General features: G+C 40.8%; 4 protein-coding genes across 4 annotated transcripts; all 4 read right to left on the reverse strand.

Moving 5' to 3' along the window:
- Positions 1–3,593: 3,593 nt before the first annotated feature.
- Positions 3,594–5,234, reverse strand: LOC103984184 (transcription factor WRKY45-1). The gene is made up of 3 exons (XM_009401636.2): positions 4,836–5,234; positions 4,571–4,675; positions 3,594–4,490 (listed from the first exon to the last, which is right to left on the reverse strand). Exons 1-3 carry the CDS (start codon positions 5,150–5,152, stop codon positions 4,028–4,030), a joined length of 885 nt encoding a protein of 294 aa, XP_009399911.2. The 5' UTR covers positions 5,153–5,234; the 3' UTR covers positions 3,594–4,027.
- Positions 5,235–7,293: 2,059 nt separating this feature from the next.
- LOC135673282 (ubiquitin-conjugating enzyme E2-17 kDa-like) lies at positions 7,294–12,964 on the reverse strand. Its single transcript, XM_065182136.1, has 5 exons — positions 12,820–12,964; positions 11,746–11,822; positions 10,570–10,697; positions 8,933–9,037; positions 7,294–7,675 (listed from the first exon to the last, which is right to left on the reverse strand). The coding sequence occupies exons 2-5, from the start codon at positions 11,813–11,815 to the stop codon at positions 7,532–7,534; spliced, it is 447 nt and encodes a 148-aa protein (XP_065038208.1). The 5' UTR covers positions 11,816–11,822; positions 12,820–12,964; the 3' UTR covers positions 7,294–7,531.
- An 823-nt stretch (positions 12,965–13,787) lies between these two features.
- Positions 13,788–18,193, reverse strand: LOC135673283 (endoglucanase 9-like). The gene is made up of 6 exons (XM_065182137.1): positions 17,411–18,193; positions 16,972–17,279; positions 16,430–16,888; positions 14,751–14,886; positions 14,506–14,678; positions 13,788–14,412 (listed from the first exon to the last, which is right to left on the reverse strand). The coding sequence occupies exons 1-6, from the start codon at positions 17,799–17,801 to the stop codon at positions 14,014–14,016; spliced, it is 1,866 nt and encodes a 621-aa protein (XP_065038209.1). The 5' UTR covers positions 17,802–18,193; the 3' UTR covers positions 13,788–14,013.
- Positions 18,194–18,950: 757 nt separating this feature from the next.
- Positions 18,951–22,443, reverse strand: LOC135673284 (probable dolichyl pyrophosphate Man9GlcNAc2 alpha-1,3-glucosyltransferase). Its single transcript, XM_065182138.1, has 6 exons — positions 21,978–22,443; positions 21,721–21,910; positions 20,711–20,818; positions 20,019–20,180; positions 19,554–19,806; positions 18,951–19,452 (listed from the first exon to the last, which is right to left on the reverse strand). Exons 1-6 carry the CDS (start codon positions 22,400–22,402, stop codon positions 19,007–19,009), a joined length of 1,584 nt encoding a protein of 527 aa, XP_065038210.1. The 5' UTR covers positions 22,403–22,443; the 3' UTR covers positions 18,951–19,006.
- Between the last annotated feature and the right edge of the window lie 48 nt (positions 22,444–22,491).

The following is a 22,491-nucleotide window of genomic DNA, read 5'->3' on the forward strand; positions in this document are numbered from 1 at the left end:
AGGTCACCGACGTCCACTAGAGGCCTTCCTTCAATAGGTGAAGGCCAACCACCCTTTTACAGTTTCACTCCTTTTGACGGGCTTAGAGACAAGCCTTACAAACTTTTCTCTCCTCTCTTGAAAGATCAAAATTTGGAAAAAAAAAGGGAGGAGAACTTCTAACATTTACAACACTTTTGAGCTCTAAAAATCACAGGGTAAGATTGGATTTTCGTTGCCCTTTCATACAGGAAAGGGTGGGGTATATATAGGCCCCAAACTGGTTTGAATTTGGAGCTCAAAAATGTCATCTCCCGGATTTTCGGGGTCTTGGCGATACTACCGCTTGACAGGGGTGGTACAACCGCCTGACAGCTCGGAGACTGAGCCTCTAGGCGGTGCCACCACCTGACAGGGGCGGTTGCACCGCCCAGTCTCGCTCGGAGACTAAGCTCTGACGGTGCCATCGCCTGACTGGGGTGGTTGCACCGCCTAGCAGAGCTCGGAGACCGAGTTCAAGCGGTTCCACCGCCTATCAGGGGCGGTTGCACCGCTCGGAGACTGAGCCCAAGCAGTGCCACCGCCCAGCTTTCCTGGGAGACTCTCTCCTGGGCGGTGCCACCGTCGACCCTAGTGGTGCCACCGCCTAACAGGAATTCTGGTCCGATTGGGTTGATCCATTCGGCCCAATTTGGGTATGTCAAGGGCCCAATTGCCCCTAGATTAAGTTAATGGGATCACCTCCCATTCATAACTTAATCTACATGCTAACTACGACAATTCTTAAGACATTTACTACAGCTTGCTCCGGTGCGTCAATCGCTTCTTCCGGCGAACTTCCGGCGAACATCCGATGAACCTCCGGCGATGCTCCGACGGACTTCCGGCAAACTCCTAGACTTGCGACGATCCACTTGGCGAGTTCCGACGAGCTTCTTTTCGCAAGCTCTTGGACTTCTCAGATTTGTTCCCGCAGAACCTCCGACGATCGTCCGGACTTCCGTCGAACTCTCGAACTCCCAACGTGATCATAGTCTTGACTCCGACGCAACTCCTGCTGCATGTCTTACTTTCATCGTAGTTAATCCTATGCACTTATCTCAACATATGAATTAGATAACAAATGACAATTGATTTCATCATCAAAATCCAAGATTCAATATCTATTTCAATTTCTACATATTTAATCCATTTTGATTTAATAAGAGATTATTTTATTATTATTAATCTAACTTTATACACTTAGTTTAGTGTTAGCATGCCTCCAGATTTTTTTAAAAAAAAAAAAATTATAAATCAAAAGTTAACATTGTCTAATACAAATTTTCTTGTTCGTGTCACTACGAACCAAAAAAATCTAGATAAAAAAAAAATCTGTTTGCCAATTATAATTAAAATTTAAACTTCTAGCAAAGTTGACAAGCCAATTTATCGGATGATTATCCTCTCACTAATTATGGTTAAAAGAGCAATCTCAAAAATACCTTACAAGAAATAATATATTTTTAATTAAAGCAGAAATACTCCAAGATGATACTGAGTTATTATTTAAGATATCAATAATGGCTTTAGAATTTGAACGAACTATCGATAATGTTACTCTCATGTCTAAAGTCATCTCCATCCCCCTATTGAATAGCTTTGACCTCGCTAAATTAGTCATTGTTCCGCTAAGCCTCCTGATCACACAATATCTAGGAGTTATTAGAATTCCTAATAATAAAATCACATTCTCCAAACTCGTGATCTTAAGAGTCTTCACAATTAAGTTTAAAGTAGAATCCATTTGACAAGGATTTATTAGAGCAACAATTCTATGTATAAGTATCAAAAAATTAATATTTCATTAATTAGCTTTCCAAATGAATCAAAAAAGTTGCAAGAGGGCCTTTGACTCAAATCATGTCAAAAGGCCTCCTTTGTTGGTCTATCTAAAGTCATTCACTTTCTCTCCACCATTCAAAATTAGTAAGAGGGTATTCTAGTCAAGTTATATCTAATTCTCATACCTACTTAGCACAATTATATTGAAAAAAAATAGATTTCACAATTTCAAGTGATTTATAGTAGGAAATACAAGTAGGATTAAGGATTAACACTCATTGCAGATGAAGGAATTTTCAGGAAATCAGAATACTTGGAAAACATTCCCATCTATCCCAACTATCACCAAGTGGATTGGCAATAGATTTTCCATGATATTCTCATAAGGATACTGGGGAAGTTTAATTCTAGAAATTATTATTTTTCATTATAGAGGGTCCAAATAAAACATATAATAACTCGTAATTTCATCCGCGCCATCACAAAGCAAGGAGCTAATATAAGAATATGAAAAATCAACAAGAATCAACATAAGTAGATTTATGTGAGATAAACATTAAAAATCCATATATTATCACATGCTATATTCGTAGAAGAATCATTATTTATAAATAAAAAAAAAATCTAATTTCAATTGGTCGATAGTCATCGGCAAGAGTTTCCAACTGCAAGAAAAGATCTTACCATGCTTAACATAGGCCACAATAATAATTTAGATAGTGTGATTCAAGTATTCAATAATATGTTTATTTCTCCGATTGAAGGAAAACCTCTAGCGATCATGTACAGTAAGGAATAGTAGGATCCGGATGTGGATTCAGATCCGACAGGAAAATGGATTCGGGTCAGATATTAGTCCTTGCACTTGCTACTGGATACCATTAGAGGATTGAAGGCAGCAGGTGAGATCTCTCCATTTGTTGGTCCACAGAGAAACCAAGGACAAAGTAGAAGGCTGATGATGCCATTAAGGAAAAGACACCCAAAAGATCCAAAACTAAGTTTCAGTAGAATTCATCTGTGGCCTAATAAATATCCTGGGATTGGTGTTCGAAAGTGTCGAAGGCATTAGCGAGATCAGACCGAGACATCTGCCACAGCAGCACTGATGGGTGAGAAGAAGTAGGGACATCAAGAGTTTCTGAGCACTGTTTGATGTCACCCAATCCGATGATGGTATTTTGGAAGGTTGTGACTAAGAGATTGTGGAGTTGTGCTTGTTGGATCAAAAGAGGTTGGATCGCTTTGGGCATACTGTACTATAATGATATCTTAGAGAGTGTTCCTACCTTTGAGACACCTCGTGATTCAGAAAGGCGTTCGCTTTCTCTTGTGCTTCTGCTTTCTTGTATCTTTGTTCAATTATTGCGGTGGTGTTTGTGTTGCCCTGTCGGTGCTTCCTCGTCACTGATGCACCTCAGAATGATCGAGCTAACAAAGATCATGTAGCTCTTGCCAACTCTGTAACCTTTCCTATGAGGCTCGGACAAGCCGGGGATGAAGATTCATCAATAAATTTCATGTCTTTTGGTGTTTAGAGGTCTAGTTTGTTGTCTTCTACATGTTCTGGCTGTTCTCTCTGCTGGTCTTTCATGTGATGTGTGGCACACAACCAAAGAGAGGTGGTATCTTCGGCGATGATGAACATTCAACCATCATTGTCATAACAATCAGAGATAATACCTTTGTCATGAAGCTCATTGTAATGCCAAAGTAAATTGCAGAACAATTAGCAAACAGATTCTATGCAGTCTTATTGTATATGCATCAAATTAAGGAGCATATCAGAGTAGAACAAAAAGTGTTTCTGGATCATTATTTCTAAATTGGTTACACAGTTCTACAGATCTTGTAACTAGCAGCATCTTCATGACATGATCAAGATGCTGCATACCAACAAGTACACGCTCTGAAGTGTGTCATCATCTTTCTGCAACTATACAGATGGTGTAGCCTTCGGAAAGTTGGGCTTTCGACAGGAGGTTGAAGATGAAGAAAATGCTGCTCGAAAATACATTCATTTGACTTGGATGCTATGTGATCTGTCCTGGAAGATAGCAAGCGTTTCCTTGTCACTGTGCTGTTGATGGCTGGAAAGATCCTCACCGCGAATGAAGGCAATTAATTGCTGAGTAAATAGCTGGGGAACATGGTGGATGCTGCCCTCAGACTAGGTTTTCTCTGCTGTTAAGATCCACTAGTATTACAAGAAAGGCACCAAATCTCATCGGAAGAACTCGTCGTCATCGAACCCGAACACATCCTCGAGATATGTGTCTGCCATGAAGTCCATGTCTAGATCGGTCGCGGTGTGGAAGCCGGAGGTAACGTCGGGGGTCGTCACCACCGGATTCTCGGTCGCTGGTAGCAGGAAATAGCCCGACGACGAACTGGCAGTGGTCAGATTGCTCGCTGCATCTTCATCACTCTCTTGTTTCTGAGAGGCAAAGGAAGCAGGCACCGAAGCTTCTTGCCTAACGCCATGACCGCCTGCTCCAAAGCTAATTAGGCAGGTGTCCTGCAAAATGGAAGCAGAGATCATCTGAGGAGGCACCACGGTTGGATCCCTGCAGGTGTGCTCCCCGATGTATGTGATCACGAAATCGGTGGGATCGTCCTCTGATAACTGCGCCTGTCTGTGCGCCATGCAACCTTGATCGTACTTGTGGGTACACCTGAAGTAGCTCCTGCAACATCAAACTCCATCAACGACCTCATACTTGCTTTTTGTTCTCGGAATAGATTACATGACGCAGAGGAAAAATACCTCGGATGCTTAGCACTTTGGATCTCTTTCTGTCCGTATTTTCTCCAGGTTTGGCCATCGTCCAGTGTCTTGGATTTGACGATCCGCAGGGAAGAAGATTGTATTCTGCCACCCCCAACAGAAGAAAAGGTTCGAATTAGTGAAAGAAGTACTACTTCGATTAAGAAAACTAAATATTCAACCATTTTTTCTGTCTCTTAATGCTCGAAGGATGTCATCTAATCAATTTTAAAGTAAGAACTCTTAGCTGCCTAAAGGGAATTACCTTCTCCGGCAACCTCCACGCCGGTCACCCGGATTCACCTTCCGTTTCTTGGTCGGGATCTCGCTACTTCGGTGCTCAGAAGAAGGGGGGCCATCTCCACCCTGCTGCTTGCGGTCCAGCAAAGAGAAGGCTCGCGAGATCGAGCCTTCGAGCTCCTCAAAGACGGCTCCCACCGTGGAATTCCCCTCCAACGCCTCCCGGAGCAACACTCCGAGCCGGGAGGTCGATGCCCGGATCTTCGCCATCTCCCGCACCACCGTGCCGCCGACCAGGGACTCCTCGGCTTCCCCACAAGCCACAACAGGCGTGTGTTCCATTTCTCCTTCTCCTCTTCCTCCTCCGAATGCTGCCGCCTTCCCTAACTCGACTGGGGTGTGCTCTGTGTTTTATACAGCTGCCGAGGGGGGATCGGGGCAGTATGGGAAATTGCACAGAGAGCATAATTGGGAGAGGAAGTTTCAAGGAAAGCAGCGCGACGTCATGGAGGAGAAGAGGGCGTGCTGTCATGGAGGTGACGCCTCAGGACCGACGTCATCGCCACTGCCGCCACCGTCTGTACTGGGAGTTGTTGCGTGGAAGAAGAGGAGGGGGCCGTGACTTGTGTGCCAAGCAAAAGGTGTGAACGCTTTCAGATATGTACATAGATAAGGCCAAGTTGTCTGTTAGCATCATTTTCCAAAGTTAACTTTGACCAAATCAACCCAAGAAAAGTTGCTTCTCCATGTGAGCTTGGAAATTGGAGCTCAGGCCATCTTGCATCCATGATATTATCATATGTTGGATCTTATGTCACCTCACTTAGATTGGCAGTTGTGTTGGGTGGGCCCGCCCGGATAAGATCAATGATGTTGTTGAGGTGTTTAGATGTTTAGGGGTTGCTTTCGGAGAGTATTTAGTGCACGAATTCCTGTCTCCGGTGGATTGAGGCCCAAATCAAAGTGACACACAAAGCGAGCTCTGTCACCAACAACATGAACACAACATTATGGCTCGAATGATGTGTCACTATGGAACACTGGAAGAGTCTAAATGAGTGAGATGCTGCAATTGGATAGCATGGTCTTTTGGAATGGGAAAGGGGTAAATGCATCCCTTGGCTTTGCTTGCTTTCCAAAGGAACTCATAAGATGGGGCCTACCGTTGTTGCACCTTTTCCTTATGTTGTCAAACTTGTGAGCATGTGCTCATTTGGTTGAGTGTAGTGCGAGTCAGTGAGGGCATTTGCAATCTCTCTCTCTCTCTCTCTCTCTCTCTCTCTCTACATCCTACGAGTAGATTTACATGTCTCTTTTGCATATTGGGCTCACGATATCGAACGATGTTAGAGCAGTTGAGGAGGAAAACTCCCCACAAAACCATGAGCGAGAGCGGGTGGGTAAAGACCATGGTCCGTCGAAAAGAAGCTTAGTCAGGAGGTAAGGTGAGGGCCAAATCTGCACATCATGAGGCAATGGGAATCCATTCATATCAGAGGAAAAGGAGAGCATCAATGCCACACTGCAGATTCCTGTTCTTTAGCATGAGAGGACTGATTCCATAGAAAAGAAGTCGTTTGATTATTCATTCACCTGCCATGGATGCCACATATGCCTTGTCATCTTCTGTAAGTGTGAACAGATAGACATACTGGTCAAGCGAAAACCTTAGGGTTGGAAAACTTTGGAATAACCTGTCCTCTTCCTTCCATCATCTCACACCTTCCACAGCCGTGCTTACTACTTCACACAAATGTCCGATGACGATTGGGGTGAGCATGGAATGAGTTGGTACTTAAATCCATAGCCACACCGCCCAAATAATATATCTCCAATTTATGTGATTCTAGTCCGCTTAGTTAGATGTCAGTCAAAGATATCTCGGTTTTCCCAACCCCATTCAACCCAGTCGGTCAAATTATGTTGTTGACGCGAACCCACCAACCGGATGATCATGAAAAGAAAGAAAATTAATCTAATTTCACACCGTCTCACTGATCTGAAACATATCATCGTCTATATTGTTTATCACCGTGAATTGACTTATAACAGAAACACGGTCTCCGACCAAATCAATCGATTTAGTGCCAGCATTGGATTTAAAGATCGAGTCCAGGTTCTTTTTTTTTTTTTTTAATTGGCTCGAGCTTTCAAAGTAGTCAAAAATAAAAAAGGTAAAATTTTCGTATAGACACCATGTTTGTCGAGATCTAAACCTAATATTTACTTTGAGCAACTCATAGTTTGGTTGTCTTTGTCGGATGAATTATTCATCCAGATGAACACAATCTGAGCCTTAAAGGTAGGTATATTTGCTTGTTCGAGGTGAGATGTAAAATAAAAATCTTATAATGATGGACACATACATAATATGAGCGACTGGAGAGTCCCAAAAGAGTCTACAAGAATGTTGACTCTCAAAAGGGGAGACTAATCCAATAAAAGCTAGTCAGTCGGACTCGCAGTAACAACACAATACCATCGAAACGTAATCCTTTTGGCATACACAACCAGCCTCACAGTATGCAAAATATCTACAAGTTCTCAAGTCTGTTGACCATTATTTTTCCACATTTCAAGACAGCTAATAATGAGAAAAAAAAAAATTTCTTAAGCAATAGCAGGAGACAGGAACTGAAATAAAAAAAAGGGCAAGGGAAGGAGGGGGTTTAAAGTTTAAACCATCAGCAGTTCCCACAGCAAGGTTGAACCACCTTCAGTTCAGTTGGTAGCATATTTCTGGGTCCAAGTGCGGGCTGTTGTCTCATACTTGGCTCTGTCAGTCTTGTACATGTGAGCAATCTCCGGAACAAGAGGGTCGTCAGGATTTGGATCCGTCAACAACGAGCAGATTGACAGCAGCACCTGACCAACAAACATTATTCCACAAGGAGAGGCCCACACAATATACTTTGCCTAAATTATTCTCAATTATGCTAGATAAGAAAAAAATGTTGACATAGTTTAGTTTTAGCAGTGGCTGAAAGTTTAAGGTGAAGAAATAGGTTGTTAACAAACTTTGACCAGGGTCTCCGGTTCAAGTGAAGCGGAGGATGCTCATGCAAACCAAATCAGGTTTCAGTTTGAAAATATCTGAACAAGGATAAAGGTCGGGAACCACTTGAAATTCAAAATTTGAAGGCTCTGCTATTTGCTCCTACCACATATTTGACTCCCAACTAAAACTAAAACTAAACTTGATACTAATTTGAGCTCCTTACTCTCCTAAACTTCATTCTGTACTCCCAACTTTACCCACAGTGACATGTCAAAATTATGAAACCATTAGACAAACTCCAAAGGCAGATTGGTTTTGAACCTGTGATAGTTTCACAAACTCTACAACCAACCTACAGTAACTGACCACCAAATCTAACCCAGCTTACAACATTTGGCTTCTCTACATCTTAAACAAGCTTACAGTATCTGGTCTTAATATCATTACACAGGTCAACTTCCACAAAGAATGATGATTAGTAGTAAGAAAGTTTGGAGTATAACTATTAAAAATGTTGAAACCTCATCCAAAATGCATCCTATTTGATATTTTTATTACTACAGTTTATGTACATCGATTAGGAATACTGTTTTTATGTGTGTGTATGTTATATACAATGGCTACCCTCAGAAGAGCACACCTGCGATTACTCAGTCCATTTTCAACCTTCATTAGTTGGTGCTCTCTCCCAATCTCCCTACCCTACAACCATCCATTCCCCAAAAGAACACAAAATAAATAGGGAAAAAACCGCCCCTGTCATATGATCCAAGCAAGAAAACAGTCATTTGTGATCTGGCAATCAGCTGCCAATCTAACAAATCATCGGATAAAACATGGGAAGTTTCTGTATTGTACAATTTTCAGGGCAGAAAGTCGCCCACCTTAATTTCATGTATCAACGAATTGGTTTAACAAATTGGTAACATGTTAGCTATCATATTCTGGTTAAGGCTGACTGAATTCAGTTCAGATTTATTTTTGAACAAAGGTAACTCATCCAAAATCAAATCCTGGATGAGCCCAGGCTGAAACAATCAGATATTTTGCGAGTTTAAAAAGAAAAAACAAAATAAGTTTATGAAAAGACAATCTGAGTTGCAACCACAGGAAGCAAGTCATACCTTGGAAATGGTTAGGGCAGGGCTCCACTGCTCTTTGAGGATATCCAAGCAGATGCTCCCGTTGCTGTTGATGTTTGGATGGAAGACTTTCGTCTTGAAAGAAACCTGCAGCATTAATCAAAGTATTCAACATGGATGGCTAGCAGCTATGTTAAAAATGACAAGTAGATACTTGTGTAATTGATCAAATAAACTGTTATCCAAATATCCAAACATCACTGAGCAAGTAACCAGCATTCAGGGTTCCAGTTCATACAAATCACATCTAGAAACTTCAATTACGGGAAATAAGCAATAAAAATAAGCAAGAGCACCTTCCTAGGTTGACCGTGACCATGCAGAACCACATGCTACAAAATTATTATCCGCCTATGGTTGTCACCGTCCAACTATACCATGGCAGTTCCATTTTATCCATATGAAAAACGCATGAATGTAAGGGTAAGCAAATGCCACATTTAAACAATATCAGCTCTTCTGCCACAAGTAAAATGGAAAACATGTTAGTGAAAACCAGACAGGACTTGATGCACGCTGTGATTGTGTTGATAACAGTCAGAGCCTTGCAATCAGTTTTACCATGAGACTTGGCTTGGAATGTAACTCAGCGGCTGTAAAGGAATTGTCTACTTCCTGATCCTTAAAATGGCAACAACCATAATTTGTCATTACATGAAGTTGTGATCCTCATGTCGTTAATTTGGCAGCACATATTTCCAACAGTGCCAACTCAAAGAACACCAAGAACATACTCCATGATGTATCCCACCCTTAAACACTTGTATTTCAATGAGTCATTATTAAGTTAAACAGCAAAGCAATGAATTTAAATGCGGGGTTAAATGTTATCTCATAAAGAGGGTGCAGACACGTACATGAACCAACCACAATGTCTAATGCAAGTGGAAAAATGCATCAAAGAGTGGTCTACAAAGTACTCGCTAAGCCTGAAGTGAAATCTCAAGTTTGGTTGTTTCAGATATTTTTTCACTAGATGATTTTTCTAACTTAAAGACCAATCAATAAATTGTTACTTGGAGAATAAAAGGTCTTAAAATTTATGGAGGTTTGTCCAGGGTTAAACCCTGATATGAAAAAATTTCACAAAAAAATATTGAAAATGTGCAGTGAGGGTCATGCTGAAAAAAAGGTCACTGAATGTACTTCTTATTTTTACATCACATAGCATGATGTAACTCTTCAGTAAATGGCAAAAGCTATGATTTCTATATTTAAACTGATACTAATATATCTACAAACTGTATTCGCTATTGATTTCATTTAAGCTAGGAAACTCACCAAGTTCAACAAGTAACAACCTCAACTTTAGATAGGTTAAAATTTTTCCAACCTTAGCAGATACTCAGAAACATAGTATATTATCTACACCATGACACTACAAACTAAACTACATGCAAGTGACAAAAGAACGAGAAAGGTATGAAAGAGATTTTTTCATCATCACCTGAACTTCTTTTTAAATATATACATAGAACATAATTGGAGCACTCAAGACTTTCTTCCAGGATAGTATATAAAGGAGTTGTGAGCCAAAAGATCATTTTCAAGCGCATAATTTAATATACAAAATTACAAAATCAGAAAAACTGAATCTTCTTCAGGAGAAAGCATCTTGCCTTTGGTGGTTTGAAGGGATAATCTGGAGGAAAGTGAATGTTCACCAGGAAAATACCTCCAGCATAAGGACTATCAACAGGCCCCATTATAGTAGCTTGCCAATGGTACATATCTTCTCCTAATGGACCTGAAAAAAAAATTAAAATAGCATTTTGGATCACTAGTGTGTTCGCAAGAAAGATCTAAATTACTACAAAAATGGTATTTGTATTTCCATTCAAGGAACTAGAACTAATAAAGATCAGATTTGACAACAAAATTTGATTAGAATGAATTTGTACCATTGATAACAAATTACTTATTGTGAGACTAAAATATATACATGCACCAAGTGCATCACTTTTGCAAACATATTTACCTAGAAACAACAAACATGCTAAGTCTTTCCTTTGACAGATTATTTCAGGCCACCCTTAGGGCCTTAGAATCCAAAATAGAATAATCACCACTTCTCATATATGAAGTATCAAAATTACTTCAGACTATACATGCATGAAAGAATCATATTGCTGAATAATATTCAAGAGACTTAAATGAAAGGAGTGTATGTTTGGTTTTGGAACTGCTTGCCCTATCCCTTTTCCATCCCAGTATATCAAATGGATACCCAATCTAAATTCCAAATCAAACAGTGACTAGTTTGTAAAAACACTCAACCAGAATGGGAAGTCCTTTCTAATAAATTACAACTCAAAACTTTTTCATGAAAACTGAACATGCATAAGAATACATATCTCGACCTTCTCTTTTCCACACTATATTATCGTTGGCCTAGCTCAGACTTAAAGTAGTTGTTCATAAGATTTTAAATCAATAAGGGGTTCAAGCGACTTTGGTCTGCTTCATTCATATAACTTCATGTAGGAATACAAAATCAAACTTGGAATATATACTTGATCTAGTTAACAGTGAACAGATGTAAGTGAACCAAGGATCTTATGCTTTTCTCATAGGAAGTCGAACCATTTTGATCATCTAAATCTTTTCCCAATTCTCAATATATACTAGAAGCATTTGTTATGTTGACAATTTACCGTTGTAATGATCACACAAAAAGGAATTTAAGGAAAAAAGGTTTATATCATAAACTCATCAAGAAAGAAAAAAAAAATGCAAAAGACACAATCCACACACAAAGCACCCAATCAAACAATACGAAGGTAGTCAGTTTGTACCTGCACTGCATGAGACAGGAGGATCATTCTGCAAATCCTTCAATTCCTTCAAAATACGCTTTAATGCCATCTTTTACCTTTAGATGGAATAGGATTTTAATAGAATGAACACATTTCAAATGATAAATCATTAAAGGAAAAAAAAAATCAATTCTAAATTTCGTTAAATTTGCAACTTAACAGACTAAAATTCAAAATATCATAATCCAACTCACACAAAAGTTACTAAACAAATGCACAAAAAACTATTCATACTCCGAGGTCTTTACAAGTTCTCAACCGCCAGGATATTACTTTTGTGGCATAGAGATGCACCAATGGCACACCATGATACGTATCGACCCATGGCCGAGCCCAATCATAAATTCACAAGTACTTCATCAAAAAACATAAATCACATATTGGAAGTCATACCCACTGACTGATCGTGTAATTGTGATGAACAAAAATGTACTATCCTCTGTTGCATCCAGTTGATTGTGAATCCAGATCTTGTTAGATTTTCTTCATATATATACATATACAACAAAGATTTTAACAATTAAGAATAAACAATAATATCACACCACAGGAGCAGCGAATTAGTACAAACATGCCATGATCCCCTAGGTAGCCAAAAGAATCAGAAATATATATATATATATATATATATATATATATATATATATATATATATATATATATATATATATATATATTATCGTCGCAAAAATAACATCTACAAAACCCTAAACCGCTACTCCACGGAGAAAGAAGACGCGAAAAACTAGATGGTCCCGGCAGAAACAAAGACAAAGTGAAATCTAACAATTCTCGACAGATGATCCCTGTCGACCATGAAAGCAGATAAAGAATCACAAGAAAACGAGTAAAATATTTGTCGGATAAGATAATCCGACAAACATTCTGTGAAATCATAGCACATTGCTGCATGACATCGAACCGAGAGCAAGACAAGAAAACGTTCCGTCTCGATCAAATCACACTGGGGTTTCCAGACCAACAGAGATGGAAACCAAAAGAGAAAAGCGACAACCCAATCCAACGAGGAGGACGAAGAAGAAGGCGTCTTACCGCTTCGACCGAGTCGAGAAGAGAGCTCTGCGCCGAACGAGGTTTGGGAGGAAGATAGGGACGGGATAGAGAACCGCCCCGTAATGCCCTTTATAATAGCGGTCGCACGCGAGCACTAAGCCATAAAAGGAAGGAAATCAAACAGACGATGCTTCTCGAAGGTGCATACTCAAAGTGTACGAGCCACTTATATCGCGCAAAGGTTTCGCCGCAGAAAAATCGCATGCGGTGCTGTGAGGGCCGACCTTTTGTATGAGCATCCATATCCATCATAGCGGATCGGGTTTCTTTTGATCCGTTTACACCAAGCCCGAATCCGCTGCAAGTTTTTGGACAGAATTACATAAATAAATATTATCTAGATATGATTTTTTTTTAGATATAACTTTTCTGTATTTGAGTCCTAATTCGATTTAGTTATTTGGACATGATTGATTCTTTTAATATTTAAATTTTATTAGCTTCAAAATTAGGTAAGAAACTGAAATGCTAATCGATTATCACGTCTGGGAAGATCGATATTGGATGGGGTGCCCGATTAGATCCGGAGGACCCTTAAAATAGGATAAAGGTAAAAAGTAAAGTCATATATATAAATAAATATTTGAATTTAATTCATTTCAATTATCTAAGGTTAATGTTAATCGAGTTCATATTATAATAAGATAAAAATTTATGGATATTGATGAATATTTTTATATAATAAATATTTTCCATTATCATAAATCTGCCAAAACCTTTATTATTATTATGAAGTAACCAATATATTTACTAAGTTTAACATAAATCATCTCCTACTATTACACTATTAAATAACAATGGCATTGGGTTAATTTTTTTGCCTGTATTTTACTGGATTCCGTATCTTCTAATCTGAGTTTGGACATTCAAAATACAGATTGCCGAATTCCTAATCCCAAAGGGTAATAAGTGATGGCATGATTTAAACATGAAGCCTACTAATAATGAGGCAAAGTAAAACACTGCATCAAATACTTCAATTAAAGTCTCACTCAGTATCTCATCTGTACAACACAGTCACGATAACAGAAAAAAGAGAGAACAAAGATGCAGGACTCAGCTTCAAATTGTTTCTAAAGGCTTTACATATCTTGTCAGATCTCCAATAATTGGGATGAAAGAACACTACCACTTCTGGTCAATCCTGAATCAATGGCATCGGTGCCTGATCTCTCATGGTCTCCATGGGGCCGGCGGTGGCGGAGGAGACGGAAACATCGGCGGAACCGCAGAGAATATAGTGTTCTTGTCTACTCCAGTGCTCTCACCGGACAAGGCCACCAGTGCGGCAACTAAACCGGCATTGCCTGCAAGTGTTGGCTCGGTGTAATTGTAGTTGGTCCGAATATCATGGAACCCATCGTGCTTATCAGGGCCGGCAACCATCGCACCAATGATCGTGTTTGGATTCGGCTTTTTAGTGTCCCTCCACTTCCATCCTCCTTTGCAGTTGTACTTTACCCCATTCTTGGGAATTGAAGCACCTCGATGATGAACATGCTTAGGGTATCGCTGACCAAACCCCACAACATAGCTCATCTTTTTTGGATTTTTACCTAAAATATAATCGATCTGCAAAGGAGAAGACAAGAGAAGCATAGATTTAAGACTGAAGCCTAGAAACAGTTGGTGCAGGTGAAACACATCCTGCGTATGAGAACGAACCTGAGTCCGCGCAAAATCACGTAGAGCACCAGTAGGGAAGAAATTAGGACCACAGTACCATCCTGGAGTATCAGCTGCTTCAAGATAGTCACTGTACAATGATGCAAGGAAAGCTGCATTGACTACATACTGAAGCGGCTGTGGTCGCCCATGATTTAGTTGAATCAAACCACCTGTTCAGGATATGAGCATGAGAACCTCACTAAGAGAAACAATAAGGTAAATTACAAACAAATGTCTCAAACCTTTTGTCCGGTTGAAAGAGTTAAAAACTGGTAGATATGAGCACATGATGATGCCAGTCTGGTTATGGAAAGTTCTAAGCATTTCTTCATATGGGTACCCTGGACTTAGGAACAGCCTTAATCTACTAAGAAGTACCTGGACACATGAAAGAGACAATAAGCTCATTAGAGTCATGTAAGAAATCAAACTTACTATGAGCATGTGGCTGTTGCAAGCTTGATTCGCTTTCACTTAACGAAACACTCTTATATTAGCATCACAGTAGCACCAATTCATCCAGCCAAGATTTCTATCAGGGGTAAGCATGCATTGTTAGAGTCATGTAAGAAATCAACCTTACTATGAGCATGTGGCTGTTGCAAGCTTGATTCGCTTTCACTTAGTGAAACACTCTTATATCTACCTAGCATCACGGTAGCACCAATTCATCCAGCCAAGATTTCTATCAGGGGTAAGCATGCTTGATGCTTAAAAATTTAACGGAAGATTCTAACAGGAATAAGCATGTGTACTATTAAAAATTAAAGGAAAATGACACCAGAAATAGAGGAGATTGATGAGTAACCTCGGAGATAAGATAGGCTTCTTCACAAGTTCAAAGCAACTTTGAGTTCTATAGTGACATTTGATCAGAATAAGATGTAGCTTCCCCAATTTATAAGACAAGTGAGGCAATCACATCTCCTTACTAATGGTTAAATAGTGTTCTTAGACTACAATACATTTCCTTACTACTAGCCATTGCAAAATAGTCACTTTCCTCAACCTAATCTAAATCAACTACAAACAAATACCAGTTACTAAAAATTACTGAAACTTACTATGCAAAAGAAAACTAGTAATCATTATATATCACAGTATGAACAGGAACCACAATTGCTTGGATAGGGAAAGTAATAAGATACATCTGAAAACAGAAAAATAATAGTCATCAAATGCATGTAAAAGCTATAATGATTAATTTTTTAATAAAAGATGATTTTAAATATAGTTGTCTGTCATATGCACTACCTTCACATCCTTCATACTTTTATATATAAGTTCATAAAACATTAAAAAGTTCTACCGGTCATACAAGAGCAAATATCTACATGGTCAGCAATCTGTGTGTGATACTCGACAATGTGAGGGGTAATATACACAGCTAAGCGATAGAAATGCATTATATGGTTATTTACAATTCCAGCAAACTTACGAGTGTTTCTATGCAGAGATAGGATATGGTTTTATACTTGAAATTATTAGTTGGGTCTAACTGAATGAATCAATTAAGTTATAAAAAATTCTACAGGAACAAATTTTATTCACTTTTTTTACATTATCATTTTGTTCATGGTGTATGAAAAAGAGCTTAACCCATGGGAACAAAATGTTCCTGTCAAGCAAGCACAAGATTACTGTAATAGTGAACACTGAAGGTCATCGCTGAGTACTATTCAGAAGTTTGCCTAATAGAAAGGTTTCCTAATCACAAATGGAATGGATATGACCTGTCTATGTTTAAAGAAAAAATAGCAGAAGTCAACATAGCCAACCAAAATTCTACATTGTAAACCTAGTTGGACAAGCCAAACATTATCTGGTAATCTACACAAAATCTATAAACAGATGAAGAATATCTGAAAGTGGCATCAAATTCTCCAAAAAAAGAAGCATCAACTATATAGTTGTCACTCACTTGAGCACCAGTGAGCTTGTTGTCCCAGCTTAGAACTCCATAATCTGGACCACCCCAAAACGCACCAGCATGCTTGGCAAGTTTGGGATGAGTAGACAACTGAAGGTAAGATGAATTGCCTGTTGCAAGATACATCCATGCTCCACCCCAAACAAATTCATCCCAGTAACTAGTCGAATTGTAAAAGACGGAGGCATCGGATCCTCCCTCACTGTACCGCCCCCTCTGTTCCCTCGCAAACTTCCAAAGTGTGGCAGCGCCATGGACCAGCTTCTGAGAGTAGGCCTTGTTGTCCTTGAACACAATGGAAGCCGAAGCCAAAGATGCAGCCATCTCAGCCGTGAGATCTGAGCAACTGTGGCAAACATAGACCGGTCGCGGGTAGTCGATGTCCTCTGGCCTCGTCCAACAGTAGTGGTCATTTGGATTTGTTCCTCCTGAAGTGGCCCCTTGCCCAACCTGTAAAACATCACACGTATAATGATATATTTCAGCTCCTCGATTTAGAACTTATCCATCAAAATTTGCTCTTTGGTGTCTACCTGGGCGGCGACTCTGTCGATTGTGTCAGCCGAGGAATTGAAAGTCTTGAGTAGGTAATCGACGCCCCACTTTATGATCTCCTTGACATGGACGAGCTCTCCGGCAGCTTCATATTTGGCACTGTACTCTATCACGCTCCAGCTGAGCATCGTCATGGCGAAGGAGGAAGGGAAGTTGAACTTGATGGCGTCGCCGGCGTCGTAGAATCCCCCGACGAGGCTTCTCCCATATGACGGATCGGAGAAGCCATCCTTCATTCCGGAGTTCCCCCTCCAGGACACATTGTTGTGCTTTGGAATCCGCCCCGCTGCAAAGGGAAGAAAGAAAACATCAAGGGTCTCATCAAAGATTCGTCCTTCCATCAAAACCCCCATAAAAATCCGATTTTTTGACGTGATGATCACACGCATTGAGGGAAAGAAAGCGATTGAGACTCACATCGCTGGGCGTTGAAGAACATAAGAGCCTTGTGGAGCGCGAGAGTGTAGTTATCCGGCGGCGGCCGAGGCCGATGATGGTGGGGGACGGTCTTGACGATGAGGGTGATCAGGCCGGCGAGCGCCGCAGCGGCGACGACGGCGCCAACGGTCCACAAGAAGATCTTGCGGCTGACGATGAGACAACCCAAATCCACGTACTTCTTCTTCTTCTTGCCCTTGTCCCCGGGCCCGGCGAGGAGCCAGCTCTGCTGAGTCTCGTCCAGCTGCCGAGAAGTCATCGACAGCGCCGCGCGGTCCAGATCGAGGTTGCGGCTGCGGTCATCATCGGTGGCGGAGTCGGCGTGGATCTCCAGCGGCCCGCCCCAGGGATCGCGGCCGTAGATGCTCATCCTTTCCCCGTCTCCTTTCTCCTCGCTTTCCCACGCCTCAAAATGAGACCTTCCTCTCTGTTCCCCACTCCTCTCCCTCCTGGCCAAGACCGCCACCACAATCCGAGAGTGAACTGTGAAGCCAAGCGAGGAAGGTGGGAAACAAGGGAAAGTGAGCCGAAAGGTGGGATTTTTATACCAATTTCTGGTGAGGGAGCGGGTTAGCAAGGTTTCTTGCGCTGGTGGTGCTGCTTTTTTGCTTCACAGTTAGGCAGTGAGGGGGACGGGAACAGCGGGCGAAGCAACAGCTGGTGATGCCAACCAACATCAATTAATGGATGGGAGTAGTGAAGTTAGCAGGCTGCCAAGGCAGAAAAAGGCGTCGCCTTTTGCTCTGCTTTGGCTTTGTTTTCTTGCTCGGCTCGCCAGCTGGAAACAACGAACTTCGCCTCCGTGATGAGGCTGGAGAGAGAGCGAGAGATATAGAGAGAGGGTCAAAGAAACGGTGGGATGTCGTGGAACGACAGCATTCAATGTTTAGGCTATTATATTGCAGATAGATTGAATGGGTGAGTATGGCTGCATGGGTTTTGAAGGACCGACCATTGGAATGCACGTACATAAAATACCTCCAAAGTATTCCTACCTCTAAAACTAGTTTCTCTTTATTACTTAGACCGCATGGACGAGACGCACAACATAAGAATGGATTCAGAATTATAGGATACTATTTTCCATTATCTTGAGACCTAATCACATATTCAAATTAAATAAAGGAACGGTGGATGCGACTGCTTGAGAAAGTGTGCCATGCTATCGTATCGTCCCCAAAAAAATTACGTTTGGGCCGACAAAAGGAGGATGAATACAGTACGAGTGGTCGAATTATTGGGGTCCATCGACACATGCCGATCTCTGGATTCGTTGTGACTGGGTGAAGATTGTTTGGACCACCACAATGAGCTCATAACTTAGCTACTTAGAGTAAGCATCTATCGCTTTCACGTAGTAAAGAAGAGCTTGTTTGGACACCATTCTCAGACAGGTTAGAGACGTTTCTCATTTCAAGCTAGTCTACACAATGATGTTCAAGTATGACCTACATAAGATGCACCTTGAGCAAATCACAATAGCACAGCAAAATGAAGTGAAGAATGCAGTAACACAACATGCAAAAAAGGAGAATTAACAATTTGATGTCAGTTACAAGAAGTAAAATTGTGTGATCAAAGATCCTTTTTGACTCTCACTGCCCAAGAAGAGTGGTCCAATAGCATCCACTGCTTAAAGTTAGTGTAGATAGTGAAGGCCACAAACTGAGAGAAGCAGAAAAACATAATCAGGGCCTCAAAGAGGAAAGGATATTTTTTTGGAGGCTGGAAACACAAGTACACCAAATGTAATACAATGGAACAAGACAATCCTAATGCGATAAGTGCTTTCTCTTTGGTGGATAATTTGTCTGCCTTTGTGACATGGTTTCCATGGGGTGGGAAGAAGATAAGACCGAAGAGAGAAAGAACTGCTCCATGTTGCAACAATAACCGATCACGGCGAAGAAGAGGATACATGGATAATAAAGCACAGTGCATTAACCACCCAAAAAGCAGAGGTTCTTGTAGTGCTAAAAGGCTTGCAGGTAAAAGAGGTAGTAGGATTGATTTCTCGTGCACTGCCAACATGAAGACGCAAGTTAGATCTCAAATTTCTAAATTTGACATGCTTTTACTAATAGAGAATATAATAATAGCAAAGACAGAATTTGAAGCACACCTTGATAAGAGAACAAATAGAATGAAAATGAATTATTTAGCAAACTATAGAGGAACCCCTGATCACTCGGAGTCTTCAACTGCTGAACAAATGAAGGTAGGAAGGCCAAAATTGTCGTGATGAGACTAAGGAATTTCATCGAATGTATTGTGAAGATCCTCTTCCACTTTATAACCACCGAGGTGCTACACCAAAAGTTGGCGACATAATCTTCAAATATTCCTCTCTCGAAAGGAGCTAATCGGTTAAGAACCTGTTTATATTAATGAAGGGCTTCGATTATGGATAGAGATAAATGGAGGTAGCAAAACTGAAGAAAAGCAAGAATTCAACAGAACATCATGTAATTGGGAAATGAGCGGATTGGACTAATTTTAAATAGAGTGCAATGACTCAGCAAACCAGGACTTAAGAAATCATGCGGATTTCTATCATTAATCAGAGAGCATAAAAACATATGTTTACCTCCATCACTGATTCAATAGAATATAAGTAAGGCCACCAAACAAGAGCAAAGGTTCCAATAACCATGAGGCCAAGCTTCATGACCTCAAAAATAGGATTTTTGCGTCTGAGGCATTTCCCAAGTAGATGGCTAAAAAATGCTGGTGCAAAGTATAAGCTCATCTGCAAACCCAAGCATATGTTCCATAAAATCAATAAAACTGAAAGAAATACAACAGTAACTAAGATAAGAAAAGCTCATTAGAGTAAATAGTTTAAATTTCAGAAATTTTTTTTGCATAAAGGTCAAATTTGTTGCAATCTGAACCATTTAGTTAACCCACCATCTGGAAGTACTCAGACTGGATGCACAAGTCTTAAGTGCAGTATGCAACACAAGTAGAGAAATATCGCCAAATATTTCAAAACAATAAAGATGATATGATGGGTTTTAATAAGAGGACAATATACTTGGATAGAACACTCATCACATATTGTTCAAAGTTGTTATACGTCACTAGAAAAGAAACACTAGCATGCCTAGCTTACTGGCATCCACATAAAAGAACAAGTTCCATCAGTTGTCACTTACAGCATTACTAGATTAGTCAAGAGCATTTCATGCCTTAATAACATATGTAAGGACTAAAAGACATATGAAAGAAAAAAAATTCAAGGAAACAGCATTAGCATATTTAAGAACTAAGAAATACCTGTTTGTGATTGATTGCAAGACTGAAGAGAGCAGAAGCAGCAAAATCATTTTGAGACAGGACAGCTGCAATAGCTCCAAGTGTAAAGCCAAGACTGATGCAGTTGTACTGGAAAAAGGGATAGTTAAGAAAAAAACTCAACCAGTTCTCAGATTAAAAATGCTAAAATTTGGCCCTACGACATACATAAACCAAGGCAAGATAAGAGAAATATATAGATTGGTCATATCAACACTCTTCTACATGACTCATTTTGCTTATAATTAGATCCAACAAGATGCAACAGAATACAAAGTTTACCAAATGGTTCAGACTGCATCAGCATATGCAAGAAAAAGAATGAATGTTTATTGGAGATATAAACAGAAGCACCAATGACAGAGCACAAAAAACTACAGAAAATATCCAAAATTAAGAGTTGGTGATTGCAATATCTACAAGGGGTAAAGAAGTCCATGCACTAGCCGACCTTAGTTAAACCCAGAATTAAAAAAATGAAAATTTCCTTCAGCAATAAGAACGTTGAGCAAGCAGGAAGAAACAAGTCCAAAATTTTAGTGTTAGCTGAAATAAGGGTGTTGGAAAGATAGAAAAGAAATTTGCATTTATAAGTTAAAGATGGCATCAAATGAGATAAGATGGAAGCCGATAATTTTAATTGTCATTGATAATGCAGTGAGTCAATGAAATTATCGGTTTCAGGATGCACAGAGAAAGAGAAGTGTACTTTTAGTATGCATCCAAGAACTCATACGAGTAGCTTTAGTTGAGAAAAAATGAGAGATAATTATTGATGGTGGGTTGGACACATACAAATTGAAGTGCAGTGGTTAGGGTAGGTGCCAAGCTGAGGGAGGAGGGATAGAAGAAGAAACAAGAAGACTCTACCAACAACACTGGAAAATTTTGGTGATAATGCCCTTTAGGGATCTCAAGGTGATAAATCATCCAGTTGACCTGGGAAAAAAAACCTAGTTTCAACCAAAGCTTGAGCTTTAGGGCTTAAGGACCTGAAAATGGCCATGATCAACGAGGATCAAGCAAGGATTAAGCAGTATCATCGCTAGCAACCACGGCGCCGACCTTTCCTCTCCATCACCACCAACATTGCGCTGAAAATAAACCCACACGTAGTAGATCGCCGCTGGAAAGAATGCCAACAAGTCCGACGACAACACCGTCCATCTCATCATCAGCTTCCTGCGAGGATCCAACGATCAATCAAGAAGAGTGAGCAAAGAGTGAGGGGGTTTCGTTCAGAAATTACGATTGGTGGGACTCGAAACCGCGGGATGAAGAGAGGGCGAGGGACTGGGGGAGGGAGACGTTGATGAGGAGAGCGTGAGCGAGGCTCTGGTAGGCGGTGAGCGGGGGGTAGTCGAGGCCCCAGTAGGCGATGTCGTTGGCGGTGGTGTTGCGGTACCACTCGGCAGCGGGCGTGTGGAGGGTGATCTCCATCCAGTGCCGCTGCGCCTCGTAGTCCCCGTACATGGGCGGCGTGCCTTGCCCCGAGTACGAGCCCAGGGACACGAGCACGCGCACCAGCAGGGCGAAGAGCGCCACCGCTGCCGCCGTGGGGGGCGTCAGCCTCATCGTCGACCAGGGGAAGGGTGCGGCACCGGGCTGCTCCTCCACTTCCGCCGCCACAAACGCCGTCGCGGGCGGCCCACTGGTCCTCCTCGTCTGCGCCATGGTTGGGACTGTGGATCTTGTCGGCCTTGGGCTTATCTCTCGCGAAATGAAGGGTTTATTTGACCCAATTCCATGTAGCTCCCGGTTCG

The sequence above is a fragment of the Musa acuminata genome, chromosome BXJ1-5 (assembly GCF_036884655.1).
Source record: "Musa acuminata AAA Group cultivar baxijiao chromosome BXJ1-5, Cavendish_Baxijiao_AAA, whole genome shotgun sequence".
Taxonomy (NCBI): domain Eukaryota; kingdom Viridiplantae; phylum Streptophyta; class Magnoliopsida; order Zingiberales; family Musaceae; genus Musa; species Musa acuminata.